Here is a 24,069-nt window from a genome sequence, read left to right on the forward strand (position 1 = left end):
ATGATCCTCATTCATTCCAAGAACAAGCCAAAATTGCTAACTTGTAACGTGCCATATATGAACTATTCAAAACCAGCAATTTAGCTTTGGTAAATAGCACCCTGTAGGTTTCTAAAGTACAATTTTATTATGTGCTCGCGTTGTCTTTTCTGAAATAGTGTAACCTCTTTATGACAAGGTAACTGCCAGCCTCTGATATATGTTTTTGGTTATAAAAATAATAATTAACAAAATACTTGTCGTCTAATGTTTTATTTGTCTTCCAAAAGTGCGGATACTAGTGTTGCTAGGAGATGGCTTGCGGCTTGCAGTCACCTGTGATGTAGCTTTCTGCATAGCTGTGTATTGCTAGAAGGGTATCTCAGACTTAAGCTGTAATCCTTGGTAAGAGGAGCCCAAGAAGAAAAGTACTGTGCCCCTTGTATTTTAATAGGCTAATAATTGTATTTGAGATATTCCAATTATTTTTGGTTTTCAAGTGTAGCGATGATAGGTGAGAGTTGGGGGGAAATTTCTTTGAATGTGATCTTTTCCTTGAAATTTGCAAACCTTGAAGATGGGAGGGAGGATACCTTTCTTCCCTTTCTTTGAGCTGAAAAGCACAGAAATTCCCATGTTGTGTCGTACACTGTCCGAGCAGTCTTTCAGCCTAAGGAGGCAAGAGAAAATGATGCACTACTATTTTTTTTTTTCCTCCCTTCTTCCCCCAAATAAACCCCCCAGCGCAGGAAAAGAAGCAATCTTTTGTGCCCCTTTTGTACATTATATCTAAGAGAAAAGTTCTTGAACCCATCTCCTCTCAGTTTTTAAAAGGCTTTCGTAGGACATAAGAGAAATTTAGTAGGGGACTATCGGAATGGCCTTAGATTTTTGCTGGTAAGTGTTGTAATGAGAGGCAAACTCATGGCAATAACTACGGGCAGAAATGAATGACTGCCTAGGAAGCTACCAAATAGAAATCTAGTGAGCACTTGTCATAGTTGTAGGCAGAAGTACAAAATAGTTTAGATTAGAGGCTTGCAGTTAACGCAGTCATCATAAAAAAGATTATGTTGTTTGGGTGAAAAGAATGCCAGTACATGATACCTGAATCTTAGAAATATACAAGGTGTTATCTATAAAGGATAAATTGCTCTGTCTTTGAATAGCTCAGTGCTCTGAATAGCTCAGCCTTCTTATCTGAAACTGAAATTTGCAACCTCACTTGGAAGCCTTTCCTCTGAAAGCAAATGTTGCATATATAAGTTCCTGGAAAGCACATAACACTTGATGGTTTTACTATTAAAATATCAGTGAATGTACGGTTTTCTTAGCCAGATACTGGTCCTGGTTACTTTAAACTTGTGCACATTGAAAGAATATAGTCTGCAACAATTCTAGCTATGCGTTGTTTGCTGATGGCTGTTTTTTTCCATAAACTATAGTTTCAGCAGTGAAACATCTTGCAAAAAAAGAGAAGATTATTTGGAATGGCCTGAATATTTTATGGCAGTAGCTTTTTTGTCAGCACAAAGGAGCAAGGATCCAAGCTCTCAGGTAAGAAGGCAATGTATAAGAATAGCATAAGCTAATCTGTATGGTGCATTGCATCGGATGCACATGTAGCTTTCAGGAATTTCTTATTACAAGTTACTTCAGTATATAGCTATTCAATTTTTAAGATGGTCAGCACCTTTTGTTACAGAAATTCTCTTATTGGGCCTGACCTCATGTATAATTCTGTGTGTACGTTTGCAGCTTGGAGTTTTGCAATCTCTTTATTTGGAGCTTAAAATAACATGGGCATTTTCTCTCCTTTTTCCAGTAAATATACTTACTGTTGGAGGAAGATAAAACTACTGAAAGTTTGAGATTGTAATTTTTTTAAGACACAGCATTTTACAAATTCCTTTTCCACACCTGTAAGAGTATAAAAATTCCCTTTTGTTTGTTCTTGGGTTGACTGGAGTTTTCCTCTAGTTTGGTTCCTCCCTCAAGTTCCCTTTCCCCCTCTGCTTCGCTGTCTGGCCCCATTCTTTCATGTGCTTCTGTTGAACATTGGTTTGAGGTGATTGATACATCTCCTGAAACATGCTGTTGTGCAGGACCCAGTCATTCTTGTTAGTCTTCCTTTGTGTGAAAAAGTTCAGGAAGCAAATCCCAGAAAAACCACGGAGTAAAATGCATGTTAACAGTCTGTTCAGTTACTTGCTGGCTTCTGCACATAATGGCTTAGTTCTCTGAAGGTTACTCACTTTAGGGCTAAATTTTTGTTACCTGAGGGCTGGTTGATAAGTGTATTGTGTGAATTAAAATCGGTACTCTTGCCATTTCAGTAAATCTAAAATATGGGCAGAAAACATACAAATGGGGCACTTCATGATTCTGTAAGAAAGGTCCCAGTGCTGTCTTGGATTGAAGTAATAAAGGGTGAGAGTCTAAAAGGTCTGGTATTTTGACGCACATTTGCATAAACAAGCCAGAAAGGTTTGTGAGCCTATCTTTGCTTAGGTCAACACTACTGCATTTCTGTCCCATCTGCTATACCTTTTCTTTTGCTTCTTGCTGCTCATACTGCTGCTGGAAAAGCTAGTTTGGGGAGTTGAACTGACAGAAAACTTAGGTTTAGTAGGATTAATTCAGTGCCGGTTCTGCTCCCTGAACGAGCATCATTGGCTCCCAGCGAGCTCCCAACTTCATCATTGGACAAGGAACAGCGCTGGCAGGCTGGGATGGAGACTGCGTGACCAGCGGGATAACAGGGTTGCATATGCCCTGATTTATTTTCCTGTTAGGTACACCAGTTGGGTACAATTGTAGCCTTGCTCACTAGATGGTGTGATACTATATAAAGTGAAGCTTGTCTCTTAAATGAAAATTGTAGGACTGACTTGTCAGATTTCGTCTTTCTTGTTCATCCATTGTTTTGCATGCTGTTGGTACTATATAAATCTGATTTTATTTAGGTTGGTGCCTGCATTGTAAATTCAGAAAACAAGATTGTTGGAATTGGATACAATGGGATGCCTAATGGCTGCAGCGATGATGTACTACCCTGGACAAGAACGGCAGCACACAGGCTAGACACGAAGTATCCTTATGGTAAGGCTTCTTGTGCTTGACGGGTCACACTTGTGATGTCTGTGTATGTGAAAGGTCAGCTGGTAAAATATCGATCAGTTTTTCTTCTACTCACCTTATGTTGTTAATATGCCTGTATGTGGTTCATCAGGATAAAAATCACACCTCTGAAAAGAAATGAAAACAGTCTTTATGAAGGTCTGACTTTCCCCGTGAAGTGTGTTCAAAAATGATTAACCATTTTGGATTGTGTAGTGAAAACTTGTAAATATAATGCAGCTCATTAGCATGCAGTTGTAGTGTTTGCAGATGATTGCTGCTTCTGTGTGTTGTCTCCACAGAAATTACAGAGAACATGTGTATGCAAAACAAGTAATTGGGTCTAAAATACAGGTATTAGAATTGTAAACTCCACTGTTGGTCAGAAATTCCAGTGTTCAGGTGTTCATGGCGTAGGCAGTACATATTATGAAGGAGCTGAATTTTGTTTGTCTTGAACTATGTGATTGCATTCTGTCATTCCATGCAATTTTTGCTGCCTCTGGTGTGCAGTGGATCTACCCTGCTATGGGTGAGGTGACTTCCATTGTTCGTTTCAGCTTCTGATTTGATTCACATCTACTAATTGGGCAAAAGGACAGGAGAACAAGGATGGTTTCGTGGTAGAAGTGTCTTGAGTGCTGCTTTGGATCGTGTCTTTGTCTTTGCAGCAGGCGTACTGTGGCCTTCTGCAAGCCTACTTTCAAGGGTCCTCTGTGAGTCTTGGTGCACCTATCGACAGGGCTGTACAGTTACTCCTTTGGGCCAGTCATGGTTTGCAGGAGCCAAGGAGACAACTTGCCAGGCTGCCTTAGGCTTCATGCCATGAGAATGGAATTGAGAGCTGCCCTGTGGCCTGCTATAGCTGATGCTGGGAAGGCACCCTGGTTAGGACTGATAAGGAATCAGGGAGCGTATGCTTGCTTAAATCTCCCTTCTTCATCTTTCTGCTTTGACACCAGCTCCTGCTGCACTTCTGTGGCGTGAGACCAACGCAGCAGAAGCCATGGGCACAGGAAAAATGGGTATTAGGAGCTCCTTCATCCTTTGCTGCATCTCTGCCTGTCCTGGGCTCAGGAACGGCGGGGGGAAGAATTACAAAACGGAACAAGAACCCAGAGAGATTTTTTTCCCTTCCCCCTGCATGGGTGGGAGGAAATGAGCACCAGAGTTCAGGTTTTGCAAAGAGACGCTTACTCTTTTTTTCCAGTATACAGCATTTATCTCTGCCTACTAATTCTGTTTTTCACATGTAACTTCTAACAATTGGTCTGATACAGAAATTGGACTTGCATGAGTTTTGACATTCCTTGTGTTCACCCAGAGCTCTCTCTAAAAACCGGCATTACATTTTCTGGTTTCCCATAGCGTTGAAGTGAAAGATGATATGCAGTGGCTCAGCACCTAATTCATCAGTTTCACATTTGAGTTCTTAAAACCCCGGTACTTTGTCCTTGTTCACTTTACCAATTTATTATAAAACCTCTAATGTTAACTCCTAAGCTTGAGACAGTTTCATATTATTTTTCATAAAAGATGTATTACCAATACTAGAGCCAGCAGCTGCCAAATTTGAAGTCTGCTCTAAAGCACAGAAGCACTGGTTTTACACATAATGATGATACCATAATGGTACAACTTGGTGTGACTGCTCTTTATTTATAGGCTGAGGAAACAAGTGTTAGCCCATTGATTAAATATAAAGTACTGGAAACAGAATATTGATTTTGGTTGAATCTTTATGCTGCTGTAAGGTCTCAGTTCTGAATTAAGACCAAGATGGGTGGGCTCTGGGGCCTGAGGCTGTTCCAGGTGCTCAAATCGAAACTGACCAATTTAAACTAAAAGTGCTGTATGAATTTGTGAGGGATCTTTGTACAAGATGACCTGAGAATTTTTGAGGGTTTTTTTCTTTAGTTAACTCTGACTCCAAAAGATGTGGAGTAAAGTAAAAATCTCTATATGTGATGTTTAAAAAAATGCACTAACCAATCTAACAACTTGGAGAGATGAGTTCATTTCTAGGAGTTGGTCTAACTACTGCCCTTCCCCCCAAGAATCTGTCTTCACCTCATTAAAAAAATCACAACTTTGTAACATAAAGTGTCTGCTGTGATGAATAAACAACCTATTTTGTAATTCACAGATCATTTAAACTCTAGCAGTTTCTTATTAATCTTGATAGCACAGTTGACAGACCAGACAAGTATATATGTAAAAAAATTGTCTGCTTTAAAAAATTCTGCTAGATGCAGAGACACATAGAATTGCTGCTAAAATCTCATTAAACTGTCATGTTTTCCTTTCTGCCTTTGCTAATCATCACAGCATTTGTGTAAATTGAACTTGTTATCCTTGCTTTTTCCTGACTGGTTTGTTCGGAGATGGTACAATCTTACTGTGTGCTCCAGTAGCTTATCATGGGATTGCTGGCATCTTCATCACTGGAGCTGCAACGTAGCTTATTAGGTAAAGCTGATAGTAACTGTGCATATACAACCACGCTAACATGGAAGATGTCTGCTAGAGCTACTTCATCCACCTGCAGTGCTACAGAAAGGGGCTGGGGTTGGATCTGAATGCTGACCTCCTGGTTTTACTTACTGTTGTAGGTCAGGCATAAACATTAGCTCACTTTCCATCTGGACCACTCTGACTAGTTTCTCAGAACAAAGCCTGAGTATCGCTCTGCGAATGGCTCACTCAAAGGCTGCTCCGGAGGGCAGGGTGGAAAAAAAGGCTGCAAGAAAACTGTCATCCTGCATAGGCCTATAATGCAAAGCCCGCTTCTTAGCTTCTTAACCCTCCTCCCTCCCTCAGGCCATACTGGGGGGTATGCAACAAGTACGCTGTTTCAGGCTGTGAAAGTTCCACTCCGGTGGGCTGCAAAAAAGTCACCTTGCTTCTTTATGCACTTTGAACTGAGATATACAAAATAAGTATGTGGTGCCCTGAGACTCTCGAGATGTGGAGCCTTGAGGAAACCCAGGGCCAAGTGCTATGTAATGCTGATGGCGCCCTGAGTAAGATGAACGTGAGTCAGTCTATGCCAGTTGGCCTCAGGACCAAGGGTGGGTCCCTGGTCCTGTCTGTGTTCAGCGGCATAGACGTAGCAGGGGATTGGACCCAGAGGCTATCTTTGTGAAGTGTGTTAGATGATCCTATAATAAATTTATTGAGCTCCAGCAAAACAGATGGATGCGTTGACCCCACAGCTCTGATCAGATGCACTGTTCCATGACTATAAAACTTCCACTTTCCACCCTAAATTTATTTGTGGTTAGTTTACACATTCATGGTTAATTTATACTTTGTTGTGTGTGCCAGCATTGTTCTTTTAGCTTGTCTTACTCACAGCAATTAACCTTTCCTCCTTTTCCCCCTTCCCCTGTGCACTAACTGATAACAATAACCTTTTGAACTTCTGTTGTAAGACTGAACAGGCCTGTCACTCTTAAATTTTACTGTATCTTGAAACTCATTGGCTTGAAATTCACCAGTGTCTCGGTTATCTATGTCTGCTGCAATGTTCATTTACGTCTGCTGTAATCAATCCATCCCACTCCTACCAGTTTGATGCCAGTGCCAGCAATAGATGCCCAAAGCCTGAGGCTTTGGAGATCACAGATCAGCAGGAGGGATCACAGGTCAGCAGGAGGGAACAGAGGGGGATCACAGGTCAGCAGGAGGGCACCTGAAGAGCAGTACAAAGGAACAGCCACTTTAGCCAGTAAGTCAGCTGCATGGGGATGTAAATGCCCCTATGCAAATGTACGTAGAATCTAACTCTAACTGGAGTTAACAGACATGCACACTCCTGCAGGGCTGTAATCTTATCAGCTTCACTGAGACAGATGTGGGATGGCTCCTCTGACCGGAGTGTTGGGGTGGAAGGACACAGGCTCTTCAGGAAGGATGGCAGGGAGATGAGGGGGGGTGTGTTATCTTCAATGTCAATGACCAGCTGGAGTGCATGGAGCTCCACCTGGGGATGGATGAGGAGCCAACCGAGAGTTTATGGGTCAGGATTAACTGGAGGGCAGGGACAGGTGACATTGTAGTGGCGGTCTGCTACAGGCCACCCAACCAGAAAGACTGAGCAGATGAGGCCCTCTACAGACAAGATAGGAGCAGCCTCATGTTCACAAGCCCTGGTCCTCGGGGGGACTTCAATCACCCCAATACCTGTTGGAGGGACAGCACAGCAGGGCATAAGCAACCAGGGGTTCCTGGAATGCATTGATAACTTCTTTCTCCAAGTGATAGGGGAGCCAACAAGGAGAGGTGCTATGCTGGACCTTGTTCTCACCAACAAGGAGGGGCTGGTGGGGAATGTGAAGCTCAAGGGCAGCCTTGGCTGCAGCAACCATGAAATGGTGGCATTCAAGACCCTCAAGGCAGTGAGGAGGGTGCACAGCAAGCTCACTACTCTGGACTTCAGGAGAGCAGACACTGGCCTCTTCAGGGATCTGCTTGGTAGAGTACCATGGGAAAAAGCCCTGGAGGGAAGAGGGGCCCACAAAAGCTGGCTAATATTCAAGGATCACCTCCTCCAAGCTCAGGAGTGATGCATCCCAGCAAAGAAGAAGTCAGGCAGAAACTCCAGGAGGCCTGCATGGATGAACAAGGACATCCTGGACAAACGCAAACACAAAAAGGAAGCCTCCGGAGGGTGGAAGCAAGGACCGGTAGCCTGGGAAGCACGCAGAGAAATTCTCCAAGCATCCAGGGATCAGGTTAGGAAAGCTAAAGCCTTGATAGAATTAAATCTGGACAAGGACATCAAAAGTAACAAGAAAAGCTTCTATAGGTGGTGATAAAAGGAAGAGTAGGGAAAATGTGGGCCCTCTCCAGAAGGAAATGGGACACCTGGTTACCCTGGATATGGAGAAGGCTGAGATACTCAATGACTTTTTTGCCTCAGTCTTCACTGGCAAGTGCTCTAGCCAAACTGCCAGTCACAGAAGGCAAAAGCAGGGACTGGGAGAATGAAGAGCCACCTAGTGTAGGAGAAGATCAGGTTTGAGACCATCTAAGGAACCTGAAGGTGCACAAGTCCATGGGACCTGAGGGAACTGCCAGATGAAGTGGCTAAGCCACTATCCATTGCGTTTGAGAAGTTGTGGTGGTCCGGTGAAGTTCCTAGTGACTGGAAAAGGGGAAACATAACTCCCATTTTTAAAAAGACAAAAAAAGCAAGACCTGGGGAGCTACAGGCCAGTAAGTCTCACCTCTGTGCGCAGCAAGATCATGGAGCAGATCCTCCTGGAAATTACGCTAAGGCACATGGAAAATAAGGAGGTGATTGGTGACAGCCAGCATGGCTTCACTAAGGGCAAATCATGCCTGACAGATCTGGTGGCCTTCTATGATGGTGTTTGTGGATAAGGGAAGAGCAACTGATGTCATGTACCTGAAATTGTGCAAAGCATTTGACACTGTCCCACGTGATAGCCTTGTCTCTAAATGGGACATGGATTTGATGGATGGACCGCTCAGTGAATAAGGAATTGGCTGGATGGTTGCACTCAAAGAGTTGTGGTCAATGGTTCGATGTCCAAGTGGAGGCCAGTGATGAGTGGTGTTCCTCAGGGGTTGGTATTTGGACCAGGGCTCATTAACATCTTTGTCAGTGACACTGTAGACACTGCAACTGAGTGCACTGTCACCAAGCTTGCTGATGACACCAAGCTGTGTGGTGCAGTAGAGGGAAGGGATGCCATCCAGAGGGACCTTGACAGGCTTGAGAGGTGGGGCCGTGCAAACCTCATGAAGTTCAACAAGGCCAAGTGCAAGGTCCTGCACGTGGGTCGGGGCAATCCCAAGCACAAATAGAGGCTGGGTGGAGAACGGATGGAGAGCAGCCCTGAGGAAAAGGACTTGGCGGGGTGTTGGTGGACAACAAGCTCAACATGACCTGGCAATGCGCGCTTGTAGCCCAGAAAGCCGACTGTATCCTGAGCTGCATCGGAAGAAGCATGACCAGCAGGTCGAGGGAGGCGATTCTCCCCCTCTCCTCCGCTGTCATGAGACCCCACGTGGAGCACAAAGTGTTCTGCTCTGGGGCCCTCAGCACACAAAGGCCATGGACCTGTTGCAGCGAGTCTGGAGGAAGGCCACGGAGATGCTCAGAGGGCTGGAGCACTTCTCCTGTGAGGACAGGCTGAGAGGGTTGGAGTTGGGGCTTTGGGGAGACCTTCCAGTATGTGAAGGGGGCCTACAAGAGAGCTGGAGAGGGACTTTTTACATGGGCATGTGGCAATAGGCCAAGGGGGATGGGTTTAAACTGAAAGAGGGTGGCTTTAGATTAGATGTAAGGAAGAAATTCTGTACTGTGGGGGTGGTGAGACACTGGCCTAGGTTGGCCAGAGCATCCATGGGTGCCCCATCCCTGGAAATGTTCAAGGCCAGTGTAAGGTGTCCCTGTGCCCATGGTAGGGGGTTGGAACTGGATAATCTTTAAGGTCCCTTCCAGCAAACCATTCTGTGATTCTGTGAGATAGTGAACATTTCTAACCTGCACCTTCAAGTGTGGGTTCTGCTCAGCTCGGTATTGAGGAAGGGGTTGTAAATTTGTATGTACCCATATCCAAGTGCATGAGCTGCTACTGAAAAAACCATCAAAATGTGGTAGGTAGTGCTCATTTTACCTTAGAGGATGCAAATGTTTGCAAGGCATTTGGATATTACAGGACTAGTGATATGGATCACATGTATTGACACTGTGCATTCCATGTGAGAGTATTGATGCAGATTAAAACTCTTCCTTCTAGCTGTAGTGTGTATTTGCACAATGTGGCAGTATAGCTTGTTCTGTCAGAAAGCACTGGTGTTTTTCAGAAGGTCTGATTTTGTGCTATGAAAAATTACTTTTGTTGTTATGTTGGAACCAGCTCTTTCCAGTCTGCCATTCAGTGACAGGAGTGGGGACGTTTCTGTGCAAATGAAAGAAAATGGAAGGCCGGTTTTGAATACCTGCTTTACTAAGATGTTATTAAAAGCTTTTCCTGAAGCATTGTGTTCAGTACCACTTCTGCTTCTTAATAATTAGACAGAATTCTGGCTTTCAGAGTCAAAAGCGAGTGCCCTCTGTTTCTGTTAGAAGAATCCAAGGGTTCGATGATGCTCAGTTTCCTCTCATCGATCATTTAAAACGCTACGTTTTTCTCCTGTTAACACAAGTCTTCTCACTAATGCTAGTTGCTGTGCTCCTGCTATGCCCTCTGTCTCCACTATAATCTAAGAACACCCATTTGACAAACATCTCTAATTAAGAGAGTTTTAAATTAAAATGACTGGCAAATTTAGAAACCTATGAGCAATAGAGAAAATATTGAGTAAATTTGCTTACAAATATTTATACAGGTTCAGATACGATAAAATATGTGCTGTGGCAAAAAGTATGCTCTAATTGAACAGTACCTGCTGTGAAAAATGAAACAAACTGTTATCAACATTTCCTCATGTTAGGATTATGAGCTTTTAGTCAATTTCTTAGAGAGATGAACACTCGAAGATATTCAGGCAAATGTTACTTTCGTAGAAGCTGTTATTTTGACAGCACAAAACTTGATAAGGCACTATGAAGAAGTGTGATGCTCTCTCTCCAATTGGCAGTGCAAAGCTGAGGCTTCAGCTGGAAAGAGGATCTATAGGAGACAGTCTTCACCTACACCCACTCACTCTCTTGTCCTGTGTGGATTTCTGTCCAGTTCTGGTGTCAAACATCTCTAGAAAATTTGGAGATATGGAAACACCAAAAATTATTTTTCTCTTTCTGCTTGCCCACTAAGAAATGTCTCTTCTGCTGAGAGCAGAACGAACTTGGAGCAGGATGGGAGATGGGAGGAACTGGGAAATGGGGTGGATTAGCTACTGCTTCTCAGGTTTTGAGAGGGGCTTCGCTGGTGTGCCCTCAGCAGACTTTGTGATGTTCATAAATGGTCTGAGTGGTTCCCATCTTCACTTCCCAGTTCTCCTTTTGCAGGGGAGAAAGCAGTGATGCTGGGGCTGTTCCCTTTTTCTGACTGCAGTCTGAAAAGGTTGGGACTTCACTGAAATCCCATGGCGTTACCCTTGCCTCCCTGCCCTGACCGCAGCAACTGCTCTTCCTCTAGCACACAGAGCAAGAAAGAGAGCAGCTGGAAGGGCTGAGGGCAGTGTCGGCCCAACATGAGTGTCCTGCCATCCCCTAATGCTGTGGCCAGCAGCCCATCCCTATGCTTTCACAAAGGCTGAAAAAAAAAGGTTGACGTCATTCTACAAATTCCAGATCCATTATCCACTGTTCCCAGTGGTTGTCAGTCCAGACCTCGTTCTTTTAAATAGTATTTCAGTCCATTCTGTCATCCTTGCTATGTCCAGCATCAGGCATCCGGTGCTTAAAGGATAACTGGTAGGTGGAGCTTGGACAAAGATGGGATGGGTAAGGGATGAACACAAAAAGGTCAAGATTTTACCTAAAGACTGAGGAGCGGGCCAAATTACAAAAGTCTTCGTGTCCATTTCTGTGCCAGGTTTATGTTGAAGAGTGCTGTGCTATTGCCATGTATCTGTATTGGGAACCCATAGTATTTATCAGTTTGGTTAACATGGCAGTATAAAAACTTATGTTAATAAGTCAGAGCTTTCTGTGTGACAATGCATATCACTGAAATGTATTCTTTTCAAATGTAACACCATATTTAGTGCGTAATTTCTCAAAATTGCTTTTCTGGCTCAGTTAGCTAGTAATTAATCACGTAGAAAGGTCACTCCCCCCAGCCCCACCTTGGATTGCTTTTTGAAAAGTGATGTGTTATGGTGGTCCCTACTCCAAGTTCCTCCTCAAGCACGTAAGCCTTTCAACAGTATTAAGAAACACTTTGACTAGACCTTTGGTTCTTACAAAAGCATTAGAACACTTTTAGTAGGTGGAAGGAGTACTTCTGACTCTGGAACTCACTAAGAGTATGTTCATGTTAAGGGGTTAATCCTGAACAATGAACATTGATAGGGTAAGTAGAGGTCTTTTATTTACACGTAAGCTTAAGGATGAGTGCTACCTCATATATGCAACATAAGCAGTATGTAATGAGGAGAGATAGAAACAGTAGCAATTAATACTACCACTAATGAAGCAGTCATTCCTCTGGTTGGTTGTTTTTTTTTTTTCTCCTCGGCTCTCATGAATATAATAGCAGGTGGTGGGAATGTCAGAACACACACTAACCTCTCGTTGCATGGTTATTTCTTCAGCTAATGAAGCCTTTAGAGAATACTTTTCAAGCCACTTTTCCAGAATGGAAACCAGCGTTGCAGACTTAATGTTATGTTGGCTATACATGAATATTATTTTTTTAAAAAACCAAAATACTGGGGCACCCCGTAGAGTATTGTAAAAACTCTTTAGTTTTACTAGTCTGTTTAAATACACAGTTTTCAGAGTTCTGAATACTGTGCACCTGTGAAAGGTTATTTCAAGTTAGCCTCTTACTGTCTGAGTGAGGACAGTGTAACTCTTAATAGGAGCTCTTAACAGGTTAGACAACTTTGTAACACCCCAAATGTAAACTACTTTGGTATTAACAGGAGGGATTTTGGACTCCTGGATTTTTCTTCTCTCTCTCACTAACGCTCTGTTCAAAGCTGGGCAGGTCCATAAGAAAAATCTGGGGATAATAGACTGTCTTATCTATAAATTGGTCAATGCCTATCTGCCAGAGAGAGGGGAACGCGGGGAAGAGGGAAAGAAGAGTGGTGGGACAAAACCTAAAAATATTTGTCTGAAGCCTATACCTCCTTAAGGACCATGTAACATAGTATCTTTGTAAAGGCCAGTAGCAGTTGTCTAAGGAAATGTATGAAACAAAGACACGTAATGAGAGTTCCCTGGAATATTCTTCCAAGTTCCAACAACTGAGCCAAACTGGTTTTGTATTTAATAGCCCAGGAGAAAAAAAAAAAAAAAAAAAATTGGAAGGAAAAAGATTACTTTTGGAATCAATGCAAACTTCTAGTCCCATACTACTTTCTGCAGTAAGTGCAGTAAGAAATAGTTGGTTAGGCCACAGTGTGCTTGAAAAACTCCCCTTGTTACGTTTTTAAAATGAAAGCCTGCTACTCTTGAAATTATGAGTCTCTGTTTCTTCTTTATTACTGTTCCTGTGTCTCCTTTCCACACTGGAGAGTCATAGTTTTTCTTAACTTCAGATTGTGTTAGGATGATCAGGAGGTAAAATTTCTCTTTTCTCTCACTCCAGCTGATAATCTTGTATGTTATTTTTAGCCTGAATGTGTTTTCGCTTGTGAAGAGGTTTGTTGTTGAAAGTTTGTAAAAAGTCTGCTGAAAGAGCCTTTCTTTCTCATCAGTGCAGGAAGGAAACTTGTTGCAGTACTAATAATGAAACTTGTCTGGTTTTATGGCTGAAGATTTCTGAGTTCAGTAAAGGAAAAATATTTACTGAAGGAATTTTTTGGGGTTTTTTTATTAGTTCTGTGAGCCTTTGCACACATTCCCTCATCCTTCTTTCTGGAGGCCTTCCATATTTTAGACTGCTGCCTAGATCATAAGTAGTACACTGTTCAAAAAAACTTGAAAGTGAATGTTTCTGTCCTGTTAACATAACGTAGTTCCAGTTGTGGAAATAATGACACTCTTTTTCACTCAATCCTCTGTAACCCCAGAAAAATAATTCTCTGACTATTTATTGTGAAGGCTACATAAGATTAGTGCAACTCAGTGATATACTTTGAGTTAAATGTATTTCCTGTATTTTCTAAATGTATAGGTTCATATAATTGTGTATCTTGTGCACTTAATAGTATATGTTTAAAATACAAAGTGACCCAATTACACTTGCAATAGAAACAATAATAATAGTAATGTAAACTTTAATGTGATGGTGCTTGGGTGGTTTTTTTTGTTGTTAATTTCCTATTTTGTATGTTAGTTTCTGGCTTTACTGGTTGTGAGAAGGTGTGTGGGCAGCACGGTCATAGTGGTGCTGGGGTCTGCTTGTAGAAGTTGACACTGAGCTTTCTTTAGCGAGTGTTTGGTCCTTTGTGACTTGTCTATATGGGAAAGCTCGTGTGCTGTAACTTCGGCTGTAAATCTGTCGTGCTTTAGCTGTTACGTAGAAAATTCCATGTAGAAATGTAGCGCATACGGAAAACACTTGGATTCGGCAAGGATTGCTGTGTGCTGGAGGTAATGCACTCAGTTATTCTTTGTGTGGTGAGATCATTCGCACAGAGGTCAGTATATAGTAGCAAGTATTCTATGAACTTGTGCTATGAAGCTGCCTGTTTTAGTTTTTGCATGTAATGCAAAGGTGAAGAAAACTTTTTTTATTTTTATTTTTTGATCAGTTCTTCAAAACAAGCAGTGGAAAAACTCTTAACGTTGTCTGCACATGCAGGTCTTTAGATGAGTTCAAACCCACACCACACTTCCGCACCTGTTAATGAAGTCAGTCAGGGCAGCAGGCAATTTCTTAGTAGGTAGGTACATAAATTATGCAACTTGCTGTCACTCCTAGGAGTAAACAGGAAGTTCTCTCAGAGATCCTAATGTTTTTTTCAGAGGTTCATGGTGGATGACACAGAAACTGCACTCTTCTCACCTGTGTTAGTAACACATTAGATAATCTGCTGATGTGTACAGCATAAAAACTTAAACCCTAAGGCGCGATCTGTCCCGGAAGAGCCATTGTGCTACGGTGAAATAAGGCAGGATAGTCTGTTGCTACCTGGCCTGTCTCAAATCCATGGAGAAACAGAGGACTTTGTTTTCCTGCTTGGGAAGTCTGTCACCTTTTAATGAGCAGTAAACTCGCTTTAATATTAAAGCTGGGACATTTTTATGGTTGAGTGTGTCTTGTGTATTCTTGGGGTGAGAGAATCATGCAGCAGCGCGGAGCTGTTCTGAGACCCAGAGGACAGAGCTGCTTGGTTTTACTTTGCGATTCTCCTGCCTTTAAGAGTGCACAGTGTGCTCTTATAACCGTAAGACTGTTCCTATCTGTGCATGTAAACACATAAATGAGCTGTTTTATACTGGCAATTAGACACTCCAGGGAGTTGTGAAGCTGTGAGATACTGCTTTACTTAGGGTGGTTGCAACTACTTGGCCCACAGCCTACAGCTTTGTTGCCTGCAATAGGTGTTAGCAAATGGCAATGCTAATGTGCTTAATGATATCATTACTAATCGGCAGCCTGGTCAGAACAGTTGACCTTCATTGATCTTGGTATTTCTGCTTTTATTTCTTCCTCTGCCCTTTATGACAAGCTGTGCAAGCTATTTCCCTTTGAAAGGATGTAAGCAGTTATATTGTAACACTTTAATTTTAGTTTGACTGATTTATTTTAATGAACAGTATTATGAATTGCTGCTTCTTTTTTTTTTTTTTTTTTAAATCAGTGTGCCATGCTGAATTGAATGCCATCATGAACAAGAACTCAGCTGATGTGAAAGGCTGCAGCATGTATGTTGCCTTATTTCCATGTAATGAATGTGCAAAGCTCATCATCCAGGCAGGTAAGGAGTAGTGCCAGCTTGATTTGTCAGGGTTGCAGTGCTGCCTGCTCATTGGTATCTTATCATGGATGTATTTGATGTTAAATTGCTGCTGTTAGATCTAAATTAATTGCACTGTCAACTTCCTAAGATGCTACTTGTGGGGTTTTTTTGCATCTGAATGGTGCCAAATTTTTCCAGTGCTAATTGCATCTTCTGTGATTCTAAGCGTGCTTCTAATTTAGGTTTGTAACTTCTTAGACCAAGAGCTGCCAAAGAACAACACAGGCTTTGCATATAATTACTGTCAATTTTACTGTGCTCTGACACATTGAATAGAGTAGGGCAGAAAGAAATAAACTTCTGCATGGCAAAAGGTCTGTTGGGAGTATATACATGAAATTTTAATTTAAATGTGATGCATGGTAGATATTTGAAGATTTTAAAATATCTTTGCTCATAAATGTCATAAGACTTCTATGATCCTACTTTAATTATGTCTTTCATTACAATTGTTATAAATCTGTGCCACTGCAGCAAGTGTGCTGGCCTAAATGTGTCTCCTTTTTTCAGATTAGGCAGTATCTGCAGTAGGCTTCAGTTCCGTAAAAATCTGTGCTTAAGGTAGCACGTATTTTGCTCATTGAGTAAAACCTTGCAATCCTAGCATGGATTGCTGTTCTGGGGAGTCTCTCTCACCACTAATGGCCACGTGAATCTAGAAAAAAAAGTAGCAACCAGAGTGCTGCTTTATTTGGTCAGTATGCTTTGAAATTAAGAGAAGTGAAGGAGGAAAGGTAATGGTGTTCTGTATTTGTGCTACATTTATTTATGGAATCAAAATCAAACGGTCTTCAGGGCAGATTGGCTGCTTGTTCTCAGTGTAGTCACTCATCGTTTTCCTTCTGCACTTAGGTCAGCACTAAATTGCGATGTATTGATATTCGTGTTGTCTGGTAAATACAGTAAGAAGTTGATAGGCTCTGGAACGCTTGTGAATTCTCTTGGGTTAGCCTTTACGCTTCTCCCCTGCCTAGGTAATTTAGGCACAGATTATTCAACAATTTGAGACAGCATGCATTTATGAAGATTTGAACCTGTGATTGGGAGTTATAAAACACAGAACAAAAGAAAAAAGCATGCCTTTATAGCTGTGCGTTTGGAAGGGGAATAGGATTTGGGGTTTAAGTTCTTTGTGGGGAATTTTATCTATATTAGAGAGGTAGAAAGATAAGTTTTCAATTACTTTTGCAAAAATGCATGATTTCTAGTCTGTCTATCTTGCGGTTTTGCCTACAAGTTTTTGGTTCTGGTTTTCTGAGTTAAACTTAGGTGAAAGTGGAGAAAAACATTTTTCCAGCGTTTTTGAAAGAACAGTCTTCACGAACAGCTCTGCCTTACATAGCCTTATTCTTAAGTACAATCTGTAGTATTTTGGGAAGTAGAGGTGTACCAAGGAGTTCTAGAGCATGTGGATGAATGCTGCCTTTTCTGATTTTGTGCACCAGGCATTACTTTTTTTTTTTCTTTGTAATTCAAACATTTTTTCTATATGACTCTTTCAGGCATAAAGGAAGTTATTTTTATGTCTGACAAGTATCATGACACTACTGAGATGACAGCTGCACGGCGGATGTTTGATTTAGCAGGTATTATATACAGGTAAGAGAATTTTGGATTACTTTGTTTTTATTTTGGAAAGGAAAAAAATGGTGGGCAAAGGAGTCCAACTTTGGGGCAAAGGTTCTTCTTCTTTGTATTGTGGAACATCTTAATCTTTGGTAGTGTTTGTAGAGGGCTGGCTCTGTATGCCTGCAAAAGGTACTGGATTGACAGATGGTTGAACTATTCTTTTTGCCTTGTGTATGGTTAAATTTCAATTTCATAATGTTTGTATGAGAAAACGGTCCATTTGGAATACTCATTTAGTTCCTGGACTGCAAGTGAAATTGCTAATGTGATGGTTATTTGTTACGTTGTCCTCGAGAGAGTCATCGCTGACCCTGCTTTGAGCAGGAGGTTAGACTAGAGGATCTCCTGAAGTCCCTTAGATTATCTGAATTACCCTGTTCTCCTATGAGTTCAACTGAAATGACCAGTTGACTTTTTTTTGTGGATTACCCACTCCTTATTGAAACTTCAGTATGTTTTTGTTGCAGTCAATTTGGGAAGGCGTTAGACCAGCCACCCATAATTAATTCTTGTTGCCTATAGCTGTCCAGTCTTCTTTGGTCAGCTTTTCTTGTGAAAAAAAGGTAAAACTTGTAATATTTGCCTTAAAATAATGAGAATCTGAAAAATGTTTGAAGAGTGGGGTTTTTAAAGACACTGATAGAGATACCTAAAGACAATCTGTTCAACAGCTAGTTTGATACCAATAACATGCTGTGGGTGAGGCTAATTATGCAGTCAGGGAGGCTTTGCAACTCAAAAAAGTTTTACAATATTAATATAAAGACTTGGAAAAAATTGCAAATGTAACAATTCTGACAGATGAAATTTTAGGATGAAAGGTACCTACTGGGCTAAGAAACATCCATGAAAAAACACAGCAGTACTTGAAATGCAGTTTTAGTCCTTCAGTGTATTTCCTGCCTACTAAGACTATTTGACTAAGAAGCATAAATCATTCTCTTGCAAGTCAAATCTTGTAACTTCTCTAGGGTGAGAAGTGTTTCTTGCATTTCAGATTGGTGTTCTGAACAAAGTATTCAGAGTTTCTGTGGTCAGCAGCATGTGCTTTTCTGTGTAGACTGTTACTCCTTCTTGTATTGATTGTTAAGGATGTAGGTGGTACTTAATGAATCTCTTGAACTGAACTGCAGAGCTTAATTAGGCACTAAATCCACACTATTTGCATAATCCTTTGTTTACTGGTAGACTGGAAAATACATGCTTGGTCCCCAAATACCTTCCTTGCTAATTGCTGTAGCAGATGCTCTAATGATAATAAAAGGAAACATTTTGTGGCAGTATTAATTTTACAGTTCTAAAGTTACAATTTTAAAATGATTCCCTCTTAACTAGTTTGGTTTTTCCCAATATGATGCATAATGTGATCTATTCCCCTAGCACAAAAAATATTTTAATATAATGAGGCGAAGTTTGAAAGTGTTCTTTGAAAACCTGGCAGGAAGTGATCAAAATATTTATCAAAATATGTTCCAAATATCTTTTATATATACATATGTAGGCAGATATGGGTATATGTAATACATACACAGTAGAATAAAATATTTTTATGGATACATATATTTGTCCTATATCTGTAAATATACATTAAAAATATTTGAAATATAAAAATATATGAACAAAAATCCCAGCCCTGGTAACATGATGCTACCACCAGCCGCTAAATTGTTACAAGTCCTTTGACTCCTGGGTAATTTATGAACTCCAATAGCTGAAGAATGTACAGGCTAACCCACCCCATGTGTCTTTTTTGTCTTAGTCTTTCTTGTCCAGCTTTCTCTCAGTGTGGTGCACTATAATTGGCTCCCATAGTGATGAAAACTACGTGAATCCAAGGAGGGATTTTTTTTATTCCTTCAAAAATTTAGCTGGAGCTAAAGCAAGCAAAATGTTTTAACTACTCACTAACTGATATCTGTATTTTTCTTTATTTTAGGGAATTCAAGCCAAAGTGTAGCAAGATCATCATTGACTTTGATTCAATTAACAGCAGACCAAGTCAAAAGCTTCTGTGAATTAAGTCTCATTAAGTCTCTAGAATAGCGTTATTATCCTTTTCTAAAAAGCTGCTAATACCTTTCATCTTGAAGTTACTTGCAACTTTTTAATGGCTTCTGTAGCTAAAGTAGACTGCTAAGAAATCCAAGGCATTAAATGTCCCCCACACTTCATCTTGTCATGTGGAATCTAAATCTTCTTAAAACTTTTAATGCCTTTATCAAAACTGCTTAAAAAGTCTAGAGACATGTAGATGAGACGGTATAATGTATGTAAAGAAAACTGTTCTGATTCTTGCTGTATTCATCACCACGTGCTCTGATAGGCTGTCAGCATTGATTTAGACTCCGTTTACAGCTTATTGTAGCCAGTGGTAATTGGAATACGCTAAGAAATGGTGATCTCTCTATTGGATATGTGGGTCTATAATCGTTGATACTAATAAAGGACAAAAAAATGTTATCCATGCAAATACTAATGGTCCACCTAGCGTAACACTAATATGTGAAAGGTTATACAGCTTTAACAATGTGTGACATTCTGCCTGCGTTATCCAACAAATGAAACACTGGCTTGTCTTTTAATTGCTGTGTAACTGTCATGCGTCGGGAGAGGTGAGAGAGGAAGTTATTCTGAGAATGGTCCATGCTGACCGAGCTTTGCAGGTGCTTTCAAGTCCTTGTTTTCCCCAAGACTCCAGAACCTGAGGGAGTTGAGGAACTAAGTCATTTGGCTCTTTGCCTTTGAGACTCTTAACATGGTTTTCATGTGTAGAAGGAAATTATTTTATTGGCCTAAGCTGTTTATAGACAATCCAACATAGCTCAGTCTTAAAATCAACCTGTAAGGTAACAGAATCATTTTTTATCTTTTGAGAGAAACTGGAGATAGGCAACCTATATCCATATCAGTGCCAAAAGAGGTAATTACGGTGTTAGCTTGTTTCCCAGTGCTTGGCGTACTACCTTCATTTTCATAAATGTTGCCTAAAATAATATCCTTTTTAATTTTATCTTGAGATCTGGGAATAGATTTGAGTTCCTTTTCTCTAATTTGATTTTTAAAAATTAAATATGCCTAATGGCTTTGTTTAGATAACATTGGTGGTTGTTTGCTTTTTTTTTTTTTTTTTAATGTGGTTATACTTCAGTGAGCTTTTATTTTCTCTATAAAAGCTTTGTTTCATATTTTGGGACATTATGTAATTTGGCTTCATACCAGTATTATTAAAGTCTTATTAAAATCCACTACATTGAAGTAGACTCATTATTACAATATTAAGCCATGTGCTTGGCTCCAGAGTGCTGCTGTTTTTGCAATCATATGCAAAGCATATTTTGTGTATTTGTGATATTACATAAAGTGTAATGTTCATGAACGATTTGGCTACTAAAGGGAGCATTGTAATGTATTATAAGATGTGTCCATTTATAAAGTAATTCCTGACTTTCTATTTTCCCTACAACTGTTTTCTACCTCAAAATTGGTCTGTGGCTCATTGCCAGAAGAAGAAATTCGCACATATGTGGAGGGGGATGGTGAAACCTGAAAAATTACTTTAATAAAACGTCACTAAACCAGCTTATGCATATCTTTTTCTTTGGCCTGAATTAGTAAGTAGAAGCATTTTGAGTTTTACTGGTCTGACAATGGGACAGAGGGGAGAGAAGAAGCGGAATTTTTTTGGTTTGGGCAGCAAAATTGCTGTTTTTTTCATAGATAATCGCTGATCCAAGTTCAGACTTAGGAGATAAGCATTGTGATTCCGGTTACTTGAAGTGTTTTTATGTTAGGCCTTGGATAATGGGAATGTATAATGTGCTTAAAAACTCAGGAGTTTTTTGAACCAATGTCCAGGTGCTTTTAGGAATGTACTGTTTTTCATAATGTCTCTTTCTTTTTCCCCCCAGGACTTTCCTGTTTGTGTAACTGAAGAGCGTACCGGAGAATGTGACAGGATTTTAGGTTTCTTCCGATCAGTTTTTGATCTGATAGAGCCACATACACAAGCTTTCAGAGTGTCAGTTGACTCAGGTTAGTAGGTGAGCATGCTCATTTCGAGGGCAGCTTTATGGAAAGGGAAAAAGCAGATGCACAACTCTTGAGACAGCGCGTGCTTATTTTGAGGTTAATGTTTTACAGCCAGTCTTAAAGAAGAGTTGACCCTCACTTTGTGTGCGTGCCTAGAAATCTGTATGCTTCTGGCTGTTTGTGTTTTAATAGTTTAGTTTAATAGTTCAGTTTAACATTTGACTTCCAAATAAAGAATAAGTACTAGAGGAAACAGAGAAGACAATATATTATATAATATATAATAGATAATAAACTGTGTTTCTGTTCCTGAAGCTCAAGTTCAAGGTGAATAGAACCATTTAGGCTGGAAAGAACTCTAGAGGGCATTTATTTAGTCTTACCCCTCGCTGAAAGCACTGTTGATTTACAAGTGAGATCCGGTTGCTCAGGCTTTGTCCAGGTGAGTATATCCAAGAACAGAGAATCTGCAGCCTTTCTGGTCATCCATTCCGATACTTGACCCTCACTGACACCCTCACTGTGTCTTTTTTTCTCCAGTCAGGATTTCCATGGCTACAGCTTATGTCTGCTACCTCTCATACTTCTGTTGTATGTGGCTGAAAAGGGTCTGTCTGGTTTCTTTATAACCACCTGTTAGGCAGCTGAAGTCAGCGGCTGGTTAGGTTTCCCCCACCCTTAACCTTCTTGAGACTGAACAAAGGCCGTGCCCTTACCCTTTCTTACGCATCACATGCTCCATCCTCTCACCATCTGAGTGTCCCGTCACTGTCTTTCTCATACTGGGGAGCCCAAAGATGACACTACACCAGATGTGGTCTTACAGAATGTATATAGAACAGAGGAGCATGAATAATCACTTCTGTTGAGCTGCTGGCTACACGCTTTCTGGTAGCTACGTGGATAGCTTTCTCTGTTGTAAGGGCACTTTATCTCTTGCCCACCTGGATTCCTTTTCTTCCAAGGTGCCTTCCATCCAGTGGGCACCCAGCCAGCGTGGAGTTGTTCTGTTCCTGGTGCAAGACCTCATTGTGTTTCCACCAACCCATTTCTCCAGCCCTTAATACAGCTGGCCTTTGGACCAGTCACTCTGAGACTGGTGGCTCACCGATGTGAAACTTCACAGGTCCCATCACAGTCACCGGCACCACTCCCATAGTAAACCAGCCCTTCCAGGGGGAGGGGAGGTGGCTGCAGGCTGAGGCTTCGTTAGGGATTGCTTGAAAAGCCCAGTATGGGGAGCTGAAAGGAGACTCTGGGGAGCACTTTACTTCAGGAGCATTAATTGGAGGAAGAAATCACATTCAAATAAAATGCTGAGATCCTATGAAGTTCAGTATAACTCTATCTGAAACATTAAATCTAAATCCTGCCATCATCTGGATTTCCTTCTAAATATTATTCCATTCCCCTGTCAGAGAACCCATGGAACCCGCAACCTTATTTACATAAATTCCATTTAAGAAAGGATGGTTTTGCAGGCAGGTACATGGAGTGAGAGCATAATCTCCATCTTTGAAGCTTTGATCACTGACTGAGCATTTTATTGCTTTGTATATTAGGAATATTTTCGCAAAGATAACAAAAAGTACACTGTGACCAGTACAATTGTTCTGATTTCCAAAATGGCCAATGATAACATTGGCAATAAAAGCTCTTCTGGTGCGTTGCTCAGCCTGGAAGCTCTACGTACGTAGCTGCGGAAGCTGCAGTAGTTCATCAGCTGCCAAAACGAACCTCGCAGGGATCTTAAGCTGTTGAGGACAGGCAAAATACACAACGATTCTGACTTGCTACTCAGCTTTTTCTCTCTGCAGCTGGGTGATGGGAGTCTTTACGCAAGTCAGGTGGGACAAAGCGCAGAGGCCTCACCTGATTGCCCTGATTACAGGGGCTTCACCTGATTGCAATTACACAGGGCCAGGTCTCACCTGGGGGTCTGGGGTAAGTTGGCGAGGTGTGCCTGGGGCTGTGGGGAGTGGTAGGGAGTTGCTGTGGAGTGGTGCGAGACTCGTGAAGGACTGGCAGGCAGTACCCGTTAGTAATCCAGAAGGGGTTGGCTTGGATTTCTGCTGCGCTGGGAGCACTTAAGGATGGAGTACAGAAGTGACCGCAGCAGAAAGGCCATTTGTTTGCAGCTCTTTCTTCTCAGTGGTAAGACAAAGGATTTATCTAACACGGGGCTGAGTGCGAGGTACCGGCTCTTTCTCTCTTCAGTGGCAACGGCTCAAAGGGTTTGCACCGCTAAACCCTCTTAGCAGATGTCTCTTTCCCTTCCCTTTAAAATCCAGGTTTATCTAATGTAAAACTCTGTGATTTGAGAACAGAGAGGTAAAACTTGTTTCAAGTGCTTAGTCTGCATCTGCTCCGTGTTCTCAGCTGTGGGAGCTACTGAAAGGCACGTGGTGGAAAAGCATTAAACAGAGCTGGCTGCCTAAGGAACCCCATCCGAAACCTTTGGGTCCGTGTTCCCTTCCTTTTTACACTTAACTCACCTGTTTACTTACTGTGGCCTGAAGGAAATGTGGGGAAAAAAGGAGAGGAAAAAAAAAAATAATTAAGATTTGCAAACTGTCTCTGCCTCATTCAAAAAACTCAATGTCTTCCTGGCATTTACAACTCAGTTAAACGGCAGTGAAAGCTTAATGAAGTATGTGGTTAATGAAGCTATGGAAGAGTGTAGCACTTGATTATTTTTTGTGTGTGTGTGCTGGAGTAGGAGCTTAATCACAACAGCTTGCTTCCTAACAC

General features: G+C 41.3%; 1 protein-coding gene across 5 annotated transcripts in view; it reads left to right on the plus strand.

Moving 5' to 3' along the window:
• DCTD (dCMP deaminase) overlaps window positions 1–20,867 on the plus strand; it is a 63,257-nt gene extending 42,390 nt beyond the window's left edge. For 3 of the 5 annotated variants that reach the window (XM_056326374.1, XM_056326372.1, XM_056326370.1), the window contains 5 exons: window positions 1,431–1,536; window positions 2,946–3,081; window positions 15,502–15,618; window positions 17,163–17,259; window positions 19,226–20,867. In XM_056326374.1, the coding sequence (XP_056182349.1) occupies window positions 1,486–1,536; window positions 2,946–3,081; window positions 15,502–15,618; window positions 17,163–17,259; window positions 19,226–19,304 (480 nt within the window). In that variant the 5' untranslated portion in view covers window positions 1,431–1,485 and the 3' untranslated portion in view covers window positions 19,305–20,867. Of the gene's footprint in view, window positions 1–1,424; window positions 1,537–2,945; window positions 3,082–15,501; window positions 15,619–17,162; window positions 17,260–19,225 lie in introns of all 5 variants that reach the window. The other 2 variants (XM_056326369.1, XM_056326371.1) reach the window with 2 other exon arrangements.
• The last annotated feature ends 3,202 nt before the right edge of the window (window positions 20,868–24,069 follow it).

Source organism: Falco biarmicus, chromosome 1 (genome assembly GCF_023638135.1).
Source record: "Falco biarmicus isolate bFalBia1 chromosome 1, bFalBia1.pri, whole genome shotgun sequence".
Taxonomy (NCBI): Eukaryota; Metazoa; Chordata; class Aves; order Falconiformes; family Falconidae; genus Falco; species Falco biarmicus.